Consider the following 16894-nt stretch of genomic DNA (forward strand, 5'->3'; position numbering starts at 1 on the left):
CTGTTATACCCTTTTTACCTACCTGTGTTTGAGACATTCATGTAAACACATACATTGTGACATAATGTGTTGTTAACCCTTTGGGTTTTATTGGGTTAGGCTGTGGTATTAGCAAGTGTTTCAATTTGGTCCCAGACCCAGAACCTATCCCTCCCTAGTCCCTATCAATATTGTATGACCTTGTGAACTGTGAGTATAATGATTCCACCCCAACATGTGGAACGAACACAACTTTTGTTAATACCTATGCAATCTTTTCAAATAGTCTAGATAGAAGGCTCCATCTAGGGAAAGGAACTAGGGATAGGTTTGTAATTAGGCCATTGTCTCAAAACCTACTGTAATAAAACCCTGTATTCAGGAATATTGTCAATGCATTGCCAAGCCATGGAGTTGACATGCATCAAGATTAGACAGTGTTAGTTTTAATCCCCATTTTGTGTTCAGATGTAACAAAAACAAACAAAATGTCATGAGAAAGATAAGTATCTAAAAACAAGTAAACACTTAAAATCTCACTAAGAAAAATAACACCAACATCATAACTATAAGATAACCATTAATTATAACAACAATTATAATAATCATTAATAATAACACTTGTCGTAATCATGACAATAACCGACACGGACTACCCAGTGAGCACCGTTTGACGCCGACATCCATGGACGTCTAAAATATGTAATTTTGCTCACTGGGTAAGTTACCATTGTGTATAGGAAGATTGTCAAAAGAAAATCTGTATCAACATGTCAGTAATTTCATCTCCTGAATTATGTCAGATTTGTTTCTTCTGTCCATTTGTAAGCAATATGAGACAAGTTGTATACTGTAGATGATATATACAGTTATACTTCTCTCTTAGTCTAATACAAGTCTCTTAATTTTCTTAAGTCCCTTAAGTTTATCACACATACAGCCTCGCGCATTACCAGTGACAGTGAGTGTCCTTTTTTGCTGAATGTAAACCGCGAAGACGTGATACAAAGTATGCCTGTCTGTATCTGGTGCAAATATCGGGATTGTGCAAAAACTTTTTTGTCTTAGTGTTTCCCTCTTTGAGCTGTGCTGGAAAAAAAACTGCTCATGGTTTTGTACAAGTTTAACTCCAGGTATCTACAGAACATTAGTACTCACACGTCAGTGACAATATCAACACCAAAAATTAAGTGAAAGCGTCAATATGCTGTATTATATGGTCCAAAGCCACACATGTAGAATAGGATAGCCCTTAATATTAAGCGTTATTATTGATATTATGACATTTCTACCTAATAGAGAACGGTTGGAGTGTGTTACTACGAAAAAGCAAGGTCCTCTTCTAATGAAGGGCATCCTAACCACCCAAGTCCCTTCTGAGTCTCAACCTCCTATCTGACGGCTTGATCATTGGAGTCATCCTATGCACTATAGTCCACTGCCTTGTTACAGTCAATTCCCTAGACACACACACTTTGGCTTGCTCTGAAGCCAATAATTTGTATTGTCCTGTAGAAATGTTGGCTTGTGTCGGTTCTCCTCTGGTGAGAATAATAAAATGGTGATTGTCAGACGTGCTTTCTCTGTGCTATTCTATTTGTATCCCAATGCATGGCTTTGAAGGTCAGTTGTATTATGAAGTGCAACACCTGCATCATACTGTACTTTTTGTGCTCTTTGAAAGAAAAGACCCTGTAGTTACAGTGGCTAGTCATCCTATTGGAAGGCTGACCAACTCAGAAGTTCCTAGTCAAACAAAGTGACTCAGGGCTCAATCAGATTTGGTTGTCCTGATGAAGACAGTTGGGTCACAGGGGAGTTCCAGGTAGAAGTTGCTCTTAGGCACAGATTTAGGATCAGCTCAACCTCCCCAAATGCTGAGTATAACTATTAGGCGGTGGTGGGATGCAAAACTGACCTTAGATCAGTTACTGGGGCCAACTAGAGAATGTGTGGAAGCTGATGCGCTGTCCTGCCGATGGTGTCAGGAAGTGGTGGCTCTGTCTTCAGACTGCAAACTGCAACCCCCCCCCCAATCTCCCCAAGGTCACTCATTCATTCACACAAGAAGCAACTATCGACATCGATTTTCCTGCGTCAGAATGAGGCGGGCTCACTCGTACACCGCTCCCCGGATTCAAAACCCCACATCATCCGACATTCTACATCATAGGTCATGAAGATCATCAGTTCAATGCTCCATGAGGATAAACAGTCTGGCCGTACACCACCCTTCCCTCTCTATCATACTTCGATGTATTATCTTGGTCCCTCCTTTCTAATATGGCTCAAAAGTTTATTTATTCTGTAAAACATTTAATATAAAACACAAGGTTATGCATGAACAAACCACTTTCTTAACTAAGTCCTAGCTATCTAATTTCTCCCACATTTGTTATTTTTCAGTTATTCATGGCACCAGTGTATGGCAATATGGCACATTTAGATATGAAATATGGCTGATGTATCACATAAATAAAATGGCAGGATAATTCCATTCCTCTACCATTTTAACCAGAAAACTGAAGTTTGCTAGTTGATCTCTAAGCAAGTCCTTCATCTCCCTTTATGTACAGATTGATTCACCACATTTCCTTCTCTACCTTTCCCATTCTCATATGTCTACTCTCTTCATGAAGACCACACACACAGTAGGTAGAAGTTGCCCTAACCACTGATACAGAGTCAGATATTTTTTCATCCCCCTAATGGTTAAGGGTGGGTTTAGGGGTGAGATAATCTGACCCTAGATCTGCAGTTGATAAGCAATTTCTACCTGGAGCCCCTCACACCGTCACCTCATTCTTACTGCCTGTCCTGATGCCCTGACTGCCTCCTCCTCCACTTCCTCCTCCTCTACTTCCTCCTCCTCCTCCTCCTCCTCCTCCTCCTCCTCCCGCTCCTCCGTCGCCCCCTCCTGGTATAAAGTGTAACTGCTCGATAGTGTTCTGCCTCTTGGCAGCGAAAGCCATCCTCTTGGCGCTGTGGCCCCCTAGCGTCCCTGTTCCCATGACAACCCCCGCCCCAGGCATTTCGCTACCACCCCAGCCCCCCATGCCTCCCCCCATGCCTCCGCTCATATGCCCCGTCATGCCCTGGCTTCTCTCCTGCTCCCTCCCGGAGGTGGGGTGAGAGTTCATCTTGATCATGTGGTGGCGGTCCAGGGAGGGTGTGGCACATACATTCTGCTGGGACTGGGCTTTCTGCTGAGGAGTGAGACCACCCCGGGGGAGAGTGGGGACCATGCCTCCCCCGCCTCCATGGGCATATGGATCCGGCACACCCACTCCCATCCCTCCGACCCCCATCCCACCGACCCCTCTACCCATGCTCTCCTCCAGGTGATCTGGGGACATGAGTAGACGATCCTGAGGACGCTCCTGAGGCCGCTCCTGGGGCCAATCCTTGGGCTTCCTCGTCAGGGTCTGGTTGTTGGACTGAGGCCGCTCCTGGGGTCGATCCTTGGGCTTCCGTGTCAGGGTCTGGGTGTTGGAGTTCTTAGTAGCAGCAGCCATGGCTTTGTAGTACTGGTGCTGCTGGTTCTTGGACATCCTGGAGAGGGTCCCAGTGTTCCCAGGGACGTCCCCCATGTTGAGCAGCTGGTCCTGCGACATGACCTTCCTGGCAGGCTTGGACAGGGTGTCGTAGTTGGGGTTGTAGTGCTGCTCGGTTGGGTCCAGGGGGTAGGGGTTGACCGTGGGGGAGACGGGGGGTAGGCCGGTGGGTTGGATCCAGGGTCGGGGGGCGTGGCGGGGGAGGGTGCCCCTCCCACCCATGGTGTTGTAGTCTCCGCCACAGGGGATGTGGTGACTGGAGGACTGGAGAGCGGGCTGGGCCGTGTGGGGACGCCTCTTGGTGGTGCAGTATCCCGATGAATATTCATCAAGACCACTCTTTTCTGCAATCAAAAGAGGAATAGTGAAACACATAAGTTGTAGAGCTGTTTTCTGTGTGACGGGGTCTATCTCTACGTTGCTGCATGGTACACTACTCACCCAGGCGTTTGAGCGAGGAGTATCTGTTGAGCTCTGGCTTGGTGGCATTCTCGTAGGATGGGGGGAGCTGTGCCAGGTTATGGAGGGAGTGGTGGAAGGAGGGCTGCCCTTTAGTGTTGTTGTGTTTGCTGGACAGAAGAGTGCCTCCAGCCGCCAGCTGGGCGTTGTTCATACGGGGGGCGCGTTCTGAGGGGTCAAAAGACAGCTATGTTAGCGTGTGTTTGTTTCTTAATGCGATGTTGTTGTTTTTTGGATAACCTTTATCTAACCAGCTTGGTATCATTGACATCCAATACATTATTGTGAGTTTAATAACTGTAAAACACGGAAGGGCACCAGATGCATACATTACAGTATGTCACTGGAACCAACCATTTACACCACCAGTTGTCTTACCGATGGTAGCAGTGTGATTGGGACTGGTTCCTGAGTGGATAAAATTGTGTTGAATATTCCCCACTGCAAAACAAACAAATAAACAGTCATCAGCTGTGGAGCAACAGTGTGTACATAATGTGTGTGTGTGTATGTGAGTGAGACATCAGAGGGTTATACTGTATGATGTGTTAAATTGTGGATGTTATCAGGCGATTTCCAGCTTCATGGTGTATTAACCACATTAAGATCAAGGCATCCATCCTCTTTTACATTACCTGGGCCAATTCACCTTTACATGCTCACTCACTTATCATTTATTGAGCCTGTGGGAATCAACCAAGGTATTGCACTGTGTTTCAAATATACATAACTGTCCCTCTATGAAAACTTTGAGTTCCATGGCGTACACATCTCCGATGAGCTGAAATGGTCAAACCACACGGACACCATGGTGAAGAAGGCACGGCAGCGACTCTTCAACCTCAGGAGGCTGAATAAATTTGGCCTGTCTCCGAGGGCCCTCACAGTGTTTCACAGGAGCACCATCGAGAGACTACTGTCAGGCTGCATCACATCCTGGTACGGCAACTCCATCGCCACTGACCGCAAGGCACTACAGACGGTGGTACGCTCAGCCAAACGCACCATTAGGTGCTCACTGCCTGCCCTCCAGGACACCTACAACACCAGGTGTCGCAGGAAGGCCAAGAAGATCATCAAGGTCCTCAGCCACCCGAGCCATCATGGCCTGTTCTCCCCGCTTCCATCACTCGCTTCTCTTTTTTTGACCTGCACTGTTGGAGCTCGGAGCATAAGTATTTCACTGTACCCTGCGATTACATCTGCAACCCTGTGCATGTGACTAATAACCTCATCTAATCTAATCCCTTTTATACCTTCCCCTTTCTTACAAGACAGTTTGAAATAAGCCTAAAGCCCAACAACAGCACAAAACAGGAGAAACGACTTTGAAACAGAAGTGTACTATGTGAGCTTGTCCTCATTTCCCTTTTTCATTTCAAAAACATGTTTCCTGTTTGTTCCAACTGAATGCTCCCCTGGCCACTCACGTCTGTTGTCCTTGCTGGGCAGGCCAGGGGCGTAGAGGTTTTTGGGAGGTCTGCCCAGCGTACCCTGTCCCTCCCCTGAACCACACAGAGCCACGCTGTTGTTCCTCTCATCCTGCTGCACTGGACTGGACTGGTGACGCAACATGTCCACCAGCGCTCTGAGAGAAGGAGAAACCAAAAAGAGAATGTAAAAAATGTAAATGTATAAGTAATTAGCTGGTGTAAAATGTGTTTTATTGCCTGGAGTAATAACAGTTCCCCCCCTGGCATCAACAATATTATATCTTGTCTGATCTTATGAATGCTATATAAACATGTTATAACAACATTATGAAATTACTAAAGAATCTGTGTTTGTCTGTCTGTCTGACTGTCCATCTGACTGTCTGTATGTCTTATGCTCTGCCTGTCTGTCTGGTCTGTGACTGATTGATCCCTCCTCTCACCTGGGCATGTTGATCTCTCCGTTGTTGGCCTGCTGCGACACCTTGTTGAACATTATCTTAATCCCCACGGCAACCGCTACCATAAACACAATAACGCCTCCAATCACAAAGCCTGTGTTGTGGCTCAGTGGCTGCAGAGGGTCCAGTTCCGGCACATCATCGTCCAGGGGTATGGCGTTTGGCGGCTGGGTCTTGGCCCAATCCGGGGAGTCGTAGTTGGTACAGCTGCTCTGCTCCAGACGGCGGGTGGGGTCGGGGCAGCAGAAGCGGTAGTGGCAGCTGCCACAGCAGTAGATGAAGCTGTCCTTGGAGCAGTTGAAGGTGTTGTCCAACTGGCCCATGACGTCATAGTAACCATGGCACACGTCCACATCCACCAGTCTGCGGGGAGGAGGAGCCACCTGGGCCGCGCCCAACGGAGGAGCCAGGGCTCCCGCCGCCGCAGACGTCACGTTCTTGGGGAACATGATCTGGGCCAGGGGTCGGGGAGGGGTCTCCAGAACCCCAGGGGATTCTGGAAGTTTCTCTGGAGCTTTGGGCCTGCCCTGGAGGGCAGCGGGGCGGAGGTTGGCATGGATGGCCAGGAGGAGGAGAGGGGGGCTGGGGGTGGACTGAGGGGGGTCGGTGGAGCCCCCCTGGCGAGGCCGGGGGTCGGTACGTAGGGGAGAGGGAGGGGGAGAGGGGGAGCTGTCCTCAGCTGTGGTAAGTGGGGCAGCAAGGAGAGAGAGGAGGGAGACGGCGAAGACTTGGAGATTGGTGGTGGGCGTCATCTTTACATGACTAAGAGCTCTATTTTCTGTTGTCGACTCAACGCTGTTACAATGCTGTATCCTTTTTTCAGAATTAACCCACTAAAACACTATTTGAAACATTTAGGTAGCAGGTATGAGTTGTTTGGTGCTCATAGTTTCAAAATATCTTAATTTAATAATAAATATGTCTGATGAACTTTGTGAATTAATTATAGATACGCTTTAAGAGATGGAAGTCATGATAAAAGAGAAAAGAACTCCACTAATATAAAGTTGTAAGTGTCAACCATTGGTGACAGAGGTATTTACATGGCTTTCATTCTGTTACTATTATCTTGAACATTTCCTGTGATAATATTTTGCAGTCCATTACAATAAAATCAGATCTGTATAAGCCTCACAGAGTAAACAAGGGTAAATTGAACATGATGATCTTGATCAAACCTGGATCGTCTATTTCTTCTCCTAGATCTAGAATCTATCTACCATACAAAACATAGCTTTGAAGCAAAAATACAAAGATAGATGGAATCTCCTTGGATGAAAGATCAAACAGAAGGTTTTGACCTTCACCATCACGTTTTCCTGAATACGTTGTGCTTTGTTTTGCTGAAGACAAGAAGTAAGCTTCCTCAATTAGTTATGGCAATTTTATACATTTCCTTTCGGTTATGGCACTTATAAAATAATATGTCACAAAATGACACATAACCTATGTTTTTAAGGGCAACAGTCCTCTGTAAACATTGTTCCTAAAATGTAAACAGTTAATTTTCTGTTAATGATTCAATTATGTCCTTTTGGCACTGGATACATTCCAAGTCTGTACTTAGAATCAACCTGTAAACTAATATTCTCTGAAATAGTAGCAAAATCTCTACATATAAATGTTTCAATCTTGTGCTAAATAAATGATTTGTACCAAATAAATCTTGTGCTAAATAATTCTAAATAATTAGTGTTCCTGTGCTTTTAGATGTTGCAGACCCTTTGAATGGCAGTTGGAGAGGTTGTGGTTCTTAACGGGTCAGGGCACTGAATGGCTGTGGCGTAGTGTAAACATTACTGTGTGACTGTAAAGCAGGACATTGCCCTTCCAGGCTTTTAAACATCACAGGTCACTAACTACAGATATGCATTGGCCACTTATTTACTTAAATGTTTTATGGTCTTATCTAAAATGCATAGGCACTTACTGTTCCTCTGATTGGGCTGAAGGCTACAGAGCCAGCGCCCGACATTAAGGACAGAGGACAGTGAATACCGCAAATGAGGAGAAAATATACAACGGTACGACAAATCGTATTATATCAAATAGACAGCTGAAAAAGCCGTTTTCATTTTAGCTAGTGGCTTGGTGGGTACCTCTGTTTTTAGATGTACAAACTTAGTATGTATGGTCTAGTATAGAATATACAACGAAAAGAGCTTGAGATGTAGATGTAAATCTACAGATTGAATTCAGTTTTGTCTCATTATGATGGTTGAGGACTGAATAGCACATTGTTCACATGAGCCATTCCTTCAATAACTCTGATTATTCCTGATTTGGTCCTAAAACTGAAAGAAAAACATTTTGTTTGAGATAAATATGTAAATGTGGGAAGTTATTGTGTCTGAGGTTACAGGTGATAATAGACAGAGACAGCTCCGTCTCCCACACAAATTATAATTACATACAATTATCAAAACAGTCCCTATCTGTCGCTGAGCATGTAGGCATGGATAAGGGAGGCGGGGGGGGGCTGCTGAAATCACTGATGGCTCTACTTGTTTCAATACATGTGAATAAAAACAATGGAGAATACAACCAGCAGGTCTCACTGTTGGAGAATACAACCAGCAGGTCTCACTGTTGGAGAATACAACCAGCAGGTCCTACTGTTGGAGAATACAACCAGCAGGTCTCACTGTTGGAGAATACAACCAGCAGGTCTCACTGTTGGAGAATACAACCAGCAGGTCCTACTGTTGGAGAATACAACCAGCAGGTCTCACTGTTGGAGAATACAACCAGCAGGTCTCACTGTTGGAGAATACAACCAGCAGTTCTCACTGTTGTTCCAAATCACTTTTTTATAAAGAACTCTTCTGTTCCCTGAAAGTTCTGCTTGATTTCATGGATTGTCTTCACATTTGGATGAAGGGGGTCAGGCCTGGAATGTCTTCACAGATTTGTGGATCCTGTATGGAACACAGAAAGAATTGATTAGGAGAGTGGACTTCAAGCCCCCCCCTCCCCACCCCACACACACAAACAAACACACTCGCTCGTATCCTAAAGCACCAACACACACCACAGCAACACACAGACAACACACTCTGTAAGACACTCAGAAATTGCTATGAATTTCTAGCTATACATTTTGAATTGAACTTGTCAATAAGTGTGCACCATGCATGCTTGTATGCACCTGAATTTGTGTGCTGTTGTGTGTGTGCGTGTAGGTATGTATGCTACGTGTGTGTATGTGTGTGTATGTATGTGTGTGTGTGTGTGTGTGTGTGTGTGTGTGTGTGTGTGTGTGTGTGTGTGTGTGTGTGTGTGTGTGTGTGTGTGTGTGTGTGTGTGTGTGTGTGTGTGTGTGTGTGTGTGTAGGTATGTATGCTATGTGTGTGTGTGTGTGTGTGTGTGTGTGTGTGTGTGTGTGTGTGTGTGTGTGTGTGTGTGTGTGTGTGTGTGTGTGTGTGTGTGTGTGTGTGTGTGTGTGTGTGTGTGTGTGTGTGTGTGTGTGTGTGTGTGTGTGTGTGTGTGTGTGCGTGCGTGCATGTCTGTGTGCAGGACAGCCAGCCATATGCACCTGAATTTGTGTGGTGTTATGCGTGTGACATAGCTGGCCGATGCCCTCACATTGATGAGACAGAGATAGTGATATCGGAATAAATAGCTTCTTTTTATTAAAAACTTGCAGACATCCCAGCAGTCCCACACACACACAGAACACCATCCTCCATTTAAACAAACTGAAGCGCCTCAGGTTGCAGGCCACAGGTGTGTGCAAGTGCAATCAGCTAATTAACAAGGCTTGAACGCAGTCAGCTCACACAATTAAAGGAGAATGTCACTCATTCTAACATACAAACTAACAGGTAAAGGTTGAGCTGATGAATAAAGATCAATTAACTGGAAGGATGTGATAATTAATTGACAGTTTAGGATCCTATATAAATAAATACACAATAAATACAAGGCTACTCCTTCACAGTGTGTGCGTGTAGGTATGCTACGCGTGTGTGTGTGTTAGTGTGTCTCTGCCTTTTGCAGGAGCATCAGCTCCTGAAAAGCAGATGAGCGAGGGAGAGAAAGAAAGAGAGAAACAGAGAGAGCAGGGGGATAAATGTAGGGTCGGGATTTAAATGTGCAGAGAGAGTTGGTGGGGAGCGGGAAGAGCCAGAGGTATAGACGCAGAGACGGTCGTGAGTGGGAGGGCGGTGTGTGGGTGGCACAGAATCAAGTACATTTCTCCCAGCACTTACCAATATAACACCGCACACCACAGCACACCACAGTTAGACAGACCCACAAATGCACAACCCAGACAACATAACAAGATAGGGTGACACAGCCAGCATTAAATAAGATGGAAGACAGTGGTTTGGATGTCCTTTCACTTGCATCTGCAAGATCTGATCTGCACAATGCACAATGTTAAAGCTGTTGTTGAAGTGGCAGCATGTATGTCAGTCAGAGAGATTGTGTGTGTGTGTGTGTGTGTGTGTGTGTGTGTGTGTGTGTGTGTGTGTGTGTGTGTGTGTGTGTGTGTGTGTGTGTGTGTGTGTGTGTGTGTGTGTGTGTGTCTGCAGTACACTCTACAGGCATTCTGAACCTTTCTGTAGTCTCTCCCTCTCTCCTTTCATTCCTCTCGCTCTCATCTCCCTCGTTCTCCCTTTCTCTCTCTTTCTCAGATTTGGTGCGTGGGTTGAGGCAGCTAACTCTCTTAGAATAGCACTGCAGCTCTGTCTGTGTGTAAGAGAGAGAGAGATAGATGGGGAGAGAAAATGAGGTTGAGTCCAATCTACACCTATCAGACAATTCTCAAACTTCTACCTCCATCATCACTTGTTCTCCATGGTACCATGATCTCTTCCATTTCATCCTCTATCCATACATTATCCTATCTCCATCACCACATTCCTTATCACTTCAACTAACAACATCTACTCTCATGAAAAGGCATCCCGACCTGCATTTTTCAGCAGGATATACTAATCCAAAAGACTTGTCACGACTAAAGACGCAAATTAGAGTGAAACATCAGGCAGTTATAATTTCTGTAATGTATCTCCAGTATCCTAACACACCTAAGAGTAAAAATGTAAAAATGCCATATGCAGTGGCATCATAAGTTAGATGTCTCTATAGTTATATCTCTATAGTTACCACTATATACTGTAACATCGTAAGTTATATGTCTCTATAGTTATATCTTTATAGTTACCACTATATACTGTAACATCGTAAGTTATATGTCTCTATAGTTATATCTCTATAGTTACCACTATATACTGTAACACCGTTAATGTTAGATTTCTCTATAGTTATATCTCTATAGTTACCAATATACGCTGTAACATCGTAAGTTAGAAGTCTCTATAGTTATATCTCTATAGTTACCACTATATACTGTAACATCGTAAGTTAGATGTCGCTATAGTTATATTTCTATAGTTACCACTATATACTTATATGTCTCTATAGTTATATCTCTATAGTTACCACTATATACTGTAACATTGTAAGTTAGATATCTCTATAGTTATATCTCTATAGTTACCACTATATACTGTAACATCTTAAGTTAGATATCTCTATAGTTATTTCTATAGCTACTACTGTATACTGTAACATTGTAAGTTAGATGTATCTATAGTTATATCTGTATAGTTACTACTATACACTGGCCAGTTTATAAGGTACACCACCCCGTTCATGAAAATGATTTGCCACTACAGACTGAGTCACATGGCTGTGGCTTACTATATAAAGCAGGCATCGAGGCATTCAGTTACTGTTCGATTGAACGTTAGAATGGGCGAAACGAGCGACCTAAGAGACTTTGAGCATGGTATAATCGTCGGTGCCAGGCGCGCCGGTTCAAGTATCTCAGAAACGGCCGGCCTCCTAGGCTTTTCACGCATGACAGTCTAGGGTTTACCAAGAATGGTGCGACAAACAAAAAGCATCCAGTCAGTGGCAATCCTGTGGGCGAAAACAGCTTGTTGATGAGAGGTCAAAGGAGAATGCCAAGAATCGTGCAACAGGCGGATCACAAACAGGCATATAATGGCGCAGTACAACAGTGGTGTGCAGAATGGCATCTCAGAACGCACAACTCGTTGGTCCTTGTCACGGATGGGCTATTGCAGCAGACGACCACACCAGGTTCCACTCCTATCAGCTAAAACCAAGAAGAATTGGCTCCAGTGGGCATGCGATCACCAACACTGGACAATTGAGGAGTGGAAAAACATTGCCTGGTCCGACGAATCCCAGTTCCTGTTGCGTCATGCTGATGGCAGAGTCAGGATTTGGCGTAAGCAGCATGAGTCCATGGCCCCATCCTGCCTGGACAGGCTGGTGGCGGTGGTGTAATGGTGTGGGGAATGTTTTCCTGGCACACGTTAGGTCCCTTAATACCAATCGAGCAACATTTCCATGCCCCGAAGAATTCCGGTTGTTCTGGAGGCAAAGGGAGTTCCGACACGGTACTAGATGGGTGTACCTTAAACTGGCCACTGAGTGTATACTGTAACATCGTAAGTTAGATGTCTCTCTATAGATGTCTCTCTATAGTCATATCTCTATTGTTATGTCTCTTCCTGACTAGAAGCATTGCAGTTGCATAATGAGTGGGGGCAGGAGGCCGGCCGTCTCACATACATTGCTGTACGCTAAAGGATGGGAGGGAGGAAAGGAGGGAGGGAGTGAGAGAATAAATGGGAATGAAAAGTGAAGGACAAAACACTCAGTGTTGTGCATATCATAATGATGCGTCCATGAGTTCCATGTCCACTGAAGGAAGGACATGACACTAAACTTATTCAGAACAAACACACAGGATTAATACTGCATGCCATTGTATCACAGCAACAGCATCTTGCTTATTGATTCATGATACTATAGTGTGAAGAAGATGCAACAAAACTTGTCCATCATGACTCATTGCACTGAATACTAATCAATCCAAGCAGGGGGTTAATGTAGAACAACCCATAAGGGTTTGATGCAATCAGGGTGTGGAGAGGCAAATATCTCCACACCCTGTGGAGAGCAAAATGTTAAATGTTCACATTTGAACAACATTTCTTTCATATTCCATATTGAAAAACAATAGAGTATAATGTGCACACTGCACAAAATAAAATGGCTATAGTTCTGATAAAAGGCCAGCAGAGAAGTAGCCTAGTGCAAGCAGACTGAATTCTGAAATGCCCATAGTGAGTTTAACTGCGCAATGAACCTGCTGCTGCTTGTGTACCCATATCTGGCTGTAACCGGTCTGTGTATGAATGGACATCGGCACATCTATCTGTTTTACAGGTGAACAACTTGTAGCTCAGCCACTGCACTTATACATTATTGCATGTAGGTTACGGATGTATGACTTGCATGTATCATTAAGAGTGCGTGGGTGTATCAGAACCCGAGTGTGTATACACTGACTGGCTGCGTGTGTGTAGTCTAATCACATATGAAGTATCAATGTATAAAAACTGTGCCAATGTGTATCAGCTGCGTCTTATAAGCGTGTTTATGCGATAAATTGATTTCTATGGCGCAGCTTTCAGATCAATCTGTTTTGTTGCTGTATCCTATATTTATCCATATTGATAGCAAATCACTTTGTGCCATATGTGGAACCCGAGGTAATGAGAAACATGAAGACAATTTAAACTATTACTGAGCATTTGTTTCATGATGTTCCTGTATCAAAAAAGGTTAATATATTGTCATGTCTTACCTGGGCGTTCTGCCGGATAACAGCTGGGGAGACCGTGCGCACTGGATTGCTGTGATAAATACACTGTGGTTAGGCTGTTGAAGGAAGACTGCTGCCCAGTGTTGTGTTCCAGCATATCCGTCGACAATATGACATATCTGCACTATTTATTTTTACTAGCCTAGGTTACAATTATTTTTGTTTACTCTATCGATGGAATAAACTATTATTAGAATAGCCTACAAGCTGTGCAATGGCGAGTTTATGGAAATATTGTCCAACTTTTCCTGGTAAAATAAATGTTCGTAACTAAACGATGTGCATAAATTCCATGTGTTGCACATATAATTGTCTGGTAAAAAAAAAAATCCCTAGAAGAAAACGCAACTCTAGCTATCCTACAAAACTCACTATAGCGAGCAAGTGCAGCACAATAGGCCTATCACACCGTCAAAAGGAAGGTCGCCAGATACAATTGTTTCGTGAATTAAACTACACATTTTTCCTTTGCAAATTTACGTTCCCGTTATTCCACGCCGATATAAGAGTTCCTTCAGAAATTCCGACCGACCCCGATCATACAATGCCTATGGGATTGTGCGACTGGTCTCACTGAGGTCCGCAAAGCTCAAACGCGCTCTCATTGGTCGCTCGAACTGGTGCTGATGAGAGTTCTATCCAGCGCTTTCGGATGTTGAATTCCAACCCATCCATGATGGTCTGTAATTGGCTTAAGGAAGTGATTATGGTTCCAGTACGATTGGTTCCAATACCAGCAAGACTGTATACAGAAGACATGAGCTATCCATCTCAATGATACGCTGCAACTGCTATACAGAGCGGGGTTATGGACCATTATGGACCAGCACACATGTGCCGCGGGGCCACCGACTTCCAGGGGGCTCCCAATATAGCATATGAACATCTCATAAGCAATGGCAAAGTGTGTAGATTTGCAGGAAATCAGCTTTAAAACTGCAAAGTTTTCTCTCAGCATCATGCCAAAATGTGTGGAATAGCAGGAAATTAGCTTTAAAAGTGGAAATATTTCTCTCAGCCTCATGGTCAAATGTGAAGAATAGCATGAGATAAACTATAAACAGCACATTTTTCTCTCTGCCCCATGGCAAAATGTGTATAATTGCTGCTATGCAGTGTCACAGGTGTTAGAATAATAAAATGGAGATAAAAACTAACAGCCATCAGTCCTCATAGTGCTGCTGGTCATCAGATGATAAATGTGCAAAAATACATCAAAATGGGGGCCTTTGATATTTTCTGCCTTGATACATTCTCTCACTATCATTTTTGTGTATGTGGGTATTAAAAGAGAGCAAGAGAGAGAGCAAGAGAGAGAGAAAGAGAAAGAGAGAGAGAGGTGCACCAACGGTTGCCACAGCAACTGTGTGATTATGTTGGTGGCAATTATGAAAGGGATGAAAACGGGGTGGGGGAGAGGACTGGCGCAATCCAAAACCAGAAGAACACTGATGCGCATGAGTGAATCCATGACCACTAGGCCTAGAATTTCTAAATGTGATAAGACGCTGATGTCTTCAGAGAAGTGAGAGAAGTTTGACATCCCTAATTCGATGTAGTGAACATAACACATAACGAAGGTCTTTTTTTGTGAGTGTTTCATTAGATTTCATATAATAATGACTATGTTAATTTATTTTTGACAAAGCACACCATACTCCCAGATTACAGTACTTTCTCTTGTAGCCTCTCAGCAAACAGTAAAGCATGGGGCTTATTGTTAAACCTCGCAGATAATAAGAGAAAACAATAATAGCCCTGTATGACATATGTCTGTTCTATACCTCTATGAGCGGCCTGAAACGTTTCCCCAAATGAATAAGCCCATGCTGTGAAAAACCCCGAAAGAGAGAACAGCATTAGGTTGTGGGTAAAATGGGGTGACAGAAGCCAGCAAGGGGGAGAGTGGCGCAGTGGTCTAAGGCACTGCATCGCAGTGCTAACTGTGCCACTAGAGATCCTGGTTCGAATCCAGGCTCTGTCGCAGCCGGCCGCGACCGGGAGACTCATGGGCGGCGCACAATTGGCCCAGCGTCGTCCAGGGTAGGGGAGGGAATGGCCGGCAGGGATGTAGCTCAGTTGATAGAGCATGGCGTTTGCAACGCCAGGGTTGTGGGTTCGATTCCCATGGGGGGCCAGTATAAAAAAATATATATAATAATATGTATTCACTGCTAAATGACAAAAATGTAAAAAAAAACGTAGAATGTAGACAGAAATTGTTCCCAACCACTGATACAGCAGGGTCAGATATTTGGCTCGTTTGAGTTGTAAGGCGAAAGCAACAGACTGTAGACGAAGGTTGAGGAGTGAAATTGGGGGAGGTGCATCTGCGACAGCCAAAAGTGTACACTGATGTGGTTTTCCTACAGCAAGGCTCAGTGTAACATGGCAGTGTTCCCATTGTTTAGAAAAGTTGTTATTTATAATGTCGAAATAAACACATCTCCAACCCCCATATCACACACGCACAAACTGAAAATATATGTGTGTAGATTATACAATCAATTGGTAAGATATCAATTAATTTGTACATATCCACATGAATTTCGGCAAAATTGGTTCCTGTTTCAGGCATGTCTTTGGTTACCTTCCGGTGGGTCATATAAAAACACCCTAATGATTGGTTGACAATAGAGCCTCCCACAATGCAGGTGATGGCTGCAGGATGAAATTGGTTAAGAGCATCTGCAGAAACTTACTGTCGACTGCAGTCAAAACTTCATGACCTTTGATCACATGATTTTTGTAAAGTTGGGCACGTTCAAGTGGATCACTTTTGTCAAATCGTGACCATCGTTGGTCACTGCCTTTTAAAGTGTGTTGCATTATGGTTATACAAATGGTCTGCCTTGTGCCTACATGTTGACTGCATGAACCATGCAAAAATCATGTGATCAAAGGTCATGCAGTTTTTGATGAAGTCGCCTTCAAGTCGCTGTAGTTGCTTCTCACCAACTGCACCATGCAGCCATCACCTGCATTGTGGGAGTCACTATTAGTATGTTTTTGTATGACCCACGCGAACGTGGCCAAAGACATGACCAATTTGCCACGATTCGAAAGCTACAGGGTTTACAAATGAAAGTGATATTTGAAACTTTCTAAGCAATTAAATGTACACACATTATGTTTTCAGTTTGTGAGTGTGTGATATAGAAAAGTTTATTTCGACATTTATTCAGAAAAACTTTTGTAAACAACAGCAGCTATGTTGACACTGCCATGTTAATCTGAGCCTTGCTGTTGGAAAACCACTAGTGTCCGACTTTCGGCAGTCGCACCTCCCCAGAC

At 44.1% G+C, this 16894-nt stretch overlaps 1 protein-coding gene across 1 annotated transcript; it reads right to left on the reverse strand.

Moving 5' to 3' along the window:
• Positions 1 to 1750: 1750 nt before the first annotated feature.
• LOC121556514 (protein shisa-7-like) lies at positions 1751 to 14224 on the reverse strand. Its single transcript, XM_045213588.1, has 7 exons — positions 13583 to 14224; positions 5869 to 8804; positions 5423 to 5580; positions 4371 to 4433; positions 3975 to 4160; positions 2914 to 3877; positions 1751 to 1769 (listed from the first exon to the last, which is right to left on the reverse strand). Exons 2-7 carry the CDS (start codon positions 6636 to 6638, stop codon positions 1751 to 1753), a joined length of 2160 nt encoding a protein of 719 aa, XP_045069523.1. The 5' UTR covers positions 6639 to 8804; positions 13583 to 14224.
• Positions 14225 to 16894: the final 2670 nt, after the last annotated feature.

Source organism: Coregonus clupeaformis, unplaced genomic scaffold (genome assembly GCF_020615455.1).
Source record: "Coregonus clupeaformis isolate EN_2021a unplaced genomic scaffold, ASM2061545v1 scaf0125, whole genome shotgun sequence".
NCBI classification, from domain to species: Eukaryota; Metazoa; Chordata; class Actinopteri; order Salmoniformes; family Salmonidae; genus Coregonus; species Coregonus clupeaformis.

Coding starts and splice junctions, on each gene's coding strand:
- LOC121556514 (XM_045213588.1), bottom strand. CDS start 6,638: ATGACGCCCACCACCAATCTCCAAGTCTTCGCCGTCTCCCTCCTCTCT. Junction 4,434..5,422: donor GCCCAGCAAGGACAACAGAC/GTGAGTGGCCAG, acceptor TTTGTTTTGCAG/TGGGGAATATTCAACACAAT. Junction 3,878..3,974: donor CTCCTCGCTCAAACGCCTGG/GTGAGTAGTGTA, acceptor TTTTGATTGCAG/AAAAGAGTGGTCTTGATGAA.